General features: G+C 31.6%; 1 protein-coding gene across 1 annotated transcript; it reads right to left on the reverse strand.

Annotated features, from left to right (window-relative positions):
* Positions 1–266: 266 nt before the first annotated feature.
* Positions 267–1,780, reverse strand: LOC141817711 (uncharacterized; the record flags this gene model as incomplete). Its single annotated transcript, XM_074705348.1, has 5 exons — positions 1,627–1,780; positions 1,279–1,401; positions 935–1,057; positions 426–533; positions 267–353 (listed from the first exon to the last, which is right to left on the reverse strand). Coding segments are annotated over exons 1-5 (524 nt in total), but the record flags the coding sequence as incomplete, so codon positions are not given.
* Between the last annotated feature and the right edge of the window lie 690 nt (positions 1,781–2,470).

The following is a 2,470-nucleotide window of genomic DNA, read 5'->3' on the forward strand; positions in this document are numbered from 1 at the left end:
ATCTTATTCCTAAATGAAGATTGTAATGTAATTGTAAATGCTTCTAACTTGTAAATGTGTATCAACAACATTCTCTTAATTCACTACATTATGCCAAAATGGTTTTTCCGATGACAAGAAGAAGGGTGCAACTCACAAATTAGAATACAACTTTTGAAAACTAAACATTTCACATATGGAGGAACTCGATCCTAGTAGAAAAAATTAAGTGTTGGGATTATTGAAAGTATATACACTCTATGGAATAAGTTGCAATGAGGACTTACGTCATTTTGAGTTCTTCACTATTTTGATTTGTAGGCTGATAGATCTGCATAGTCTCTGCAGCTCTCTGGATCGACTCTTTGTATTCGCTGCAACATGAAAAGAAACAACATGCCAATGAAGAGATACAATACATGAAGTAAGTTGTGATAAAGACTCACATCATTTTCACTTCTTCAATATTGATTTTAGCAATATCATCTTTAGATTCCTGATCAGTAGGCTCACAGATAGCTTCAGTAGATCTTTGGATCGACTCCTTGTGTTCACTGTAATACGAAAGAGATACCTTAAAAGGAATTAAATTTATTTCACCAATCATAAAATGAAATATATAATGGATGACAAATTCTATAAAAATTCTTTTTTATCTCCAACCCTCTATGCCATTTATCTATTGTAGTAGTACATTCTTCATCTTTATTATTTTCTAGACCATAAATTATGTTTCTAAACTAAATTACTTATAATAATAGAAATAGTACAACAATATTGGAACGATTTCAGAGACAATTCCTTTGTTCATGTCAACAAATATGTCAATTGGAAGAGAATGATGTGAGTAAAATAGTAGTGCTTAGGAAATTCATTTAATTGATATGCTAAGTACAACATTTTCAATCCTACTAAGACAGAGATGGGTAAGAATAACTAACAAAAAATAACTCACGTCAAATTTACTCTAGAAGATTGAATTCTTAGAATATCATCTTTGCATTCTTCAGTCACAAGATGCATTTTGGACTGATTCATAGTTTTAGCAGATCTATTATGGACTGACTCCTTGTCTTCCCTACATGAGAAAATTCACAAAGGATTAGAGAAATATAGCACAATAATATTGGAACAATTTTAGTGACAATTCCTTTGTCTATGTCAACAAAAATGTCAATTGGAAGAGAATGATGTAAGTAAAACAACAATGCTTAGGAAACTCAATTGATATGCTAAGAATAACATTTTCAATCCTACTAAGATGGAGATGGGTAAGACTAACTGACAAAAATAACTCACATTAATTTTACTCTAGAAGAATGAATTCTTAAAATATCATCTTTGCATTCTTCAGCCACAAGATGCATTTTAGGCTGATTCATAGTTTTAGCAGATCTATTATGGACTGACTCCTTGTCTTCCCTATAGGAAAATTTTCACAAAGGATTAGAGAAATATAGTACAATAATATTGGAACAATTTTAGTGACAATTCCTTTATCTATGTCAACAAAAATGTCAATTGAAAGAAAACAATGTAAGTAAAACAACAAGGCTTAGGAAACTCACTTAATTGATATGCTAAGTACAAGATTTTCAATTCTACTAAGACGGAGATGGGAAAAAATAACTACAAAAAACAACTCACATCAATTTTACTCCAGAAGAATGAATTCTTAGAATATCATCTTTGCATTCTCCAATCAGAAGATGCATTTTGGGTTGATACATAGCTTTAGCAGATTCCTTGTATTCCCTACAGAAGAAAATTCACAAAGGACCAGAGTAACTTATAAAAAAGAGAGAAAATTTAGCAATGCAAAAACTATCATTCTTCACTTGAGTTTAGACGTATGGCCAAAATAATATGATTTTAATACCAACACTAGACACATTTCAAAGTGTCCGATGGTCAATTCAAAAGAGTTCTAATCCTAAAAAAACTTATGATGACACCGTACTACTACTAAAAATTCAGTGCCCTATATCAAATGGAAGCATCAACTCTTGTAGAATCTTGAAGAGAGCATCCATGAAATTTTCCAATATCCAAATTGAAGGCATCTAATATTATTGATTTTTCCATACACCCATTAATATATCTTGTTTAACAATTGTTAATTGGCGGCCTTTGACCGATCCAATTGGAGTTGAAACTAGTACAATATTAAGATATGTATGTGAAGTCTCAGTTCTATGACTCAAGCATCCCTCCTTGGGATCACTACTAAATCTATGATTTGTGTTACACACCTCCTTCCCTCTCTTTTCATAGAGTTTCATCTCCTTGCACTGTAATCAGTAGACAAAGTTGAAGGATGAGTCATGAAATTATGATAGATGTTTTTCTGATCAAGACAAGCAAAGTGTATTACATTGGCATTTACCGGTGCCAACAAAGTATCGATATTGATTGATGGCCAAAAGAATACATTTCAACCCTATCAATTGAAACTAATCGACACTTGAAATCATACAAATGTATTTTTATG

This window comes from Curcuma longa, unplaced genomic scaffold (assembly GCF_044706935.1).
Source record: "Curcuma longa cultivar G26 ecotype Majalengka, Jawa Barat unplaced genomic scaffold, ITB_CL_G26_1.1 contig_21682, whole genome shotgun sequence".
Lineage (NCBI taxonomy): Eukaryota > Viridiplantae > Streptophyta > Magnoliopsida > Zingiberales > Zingiberaceae > Curcuma > Curcuma longa.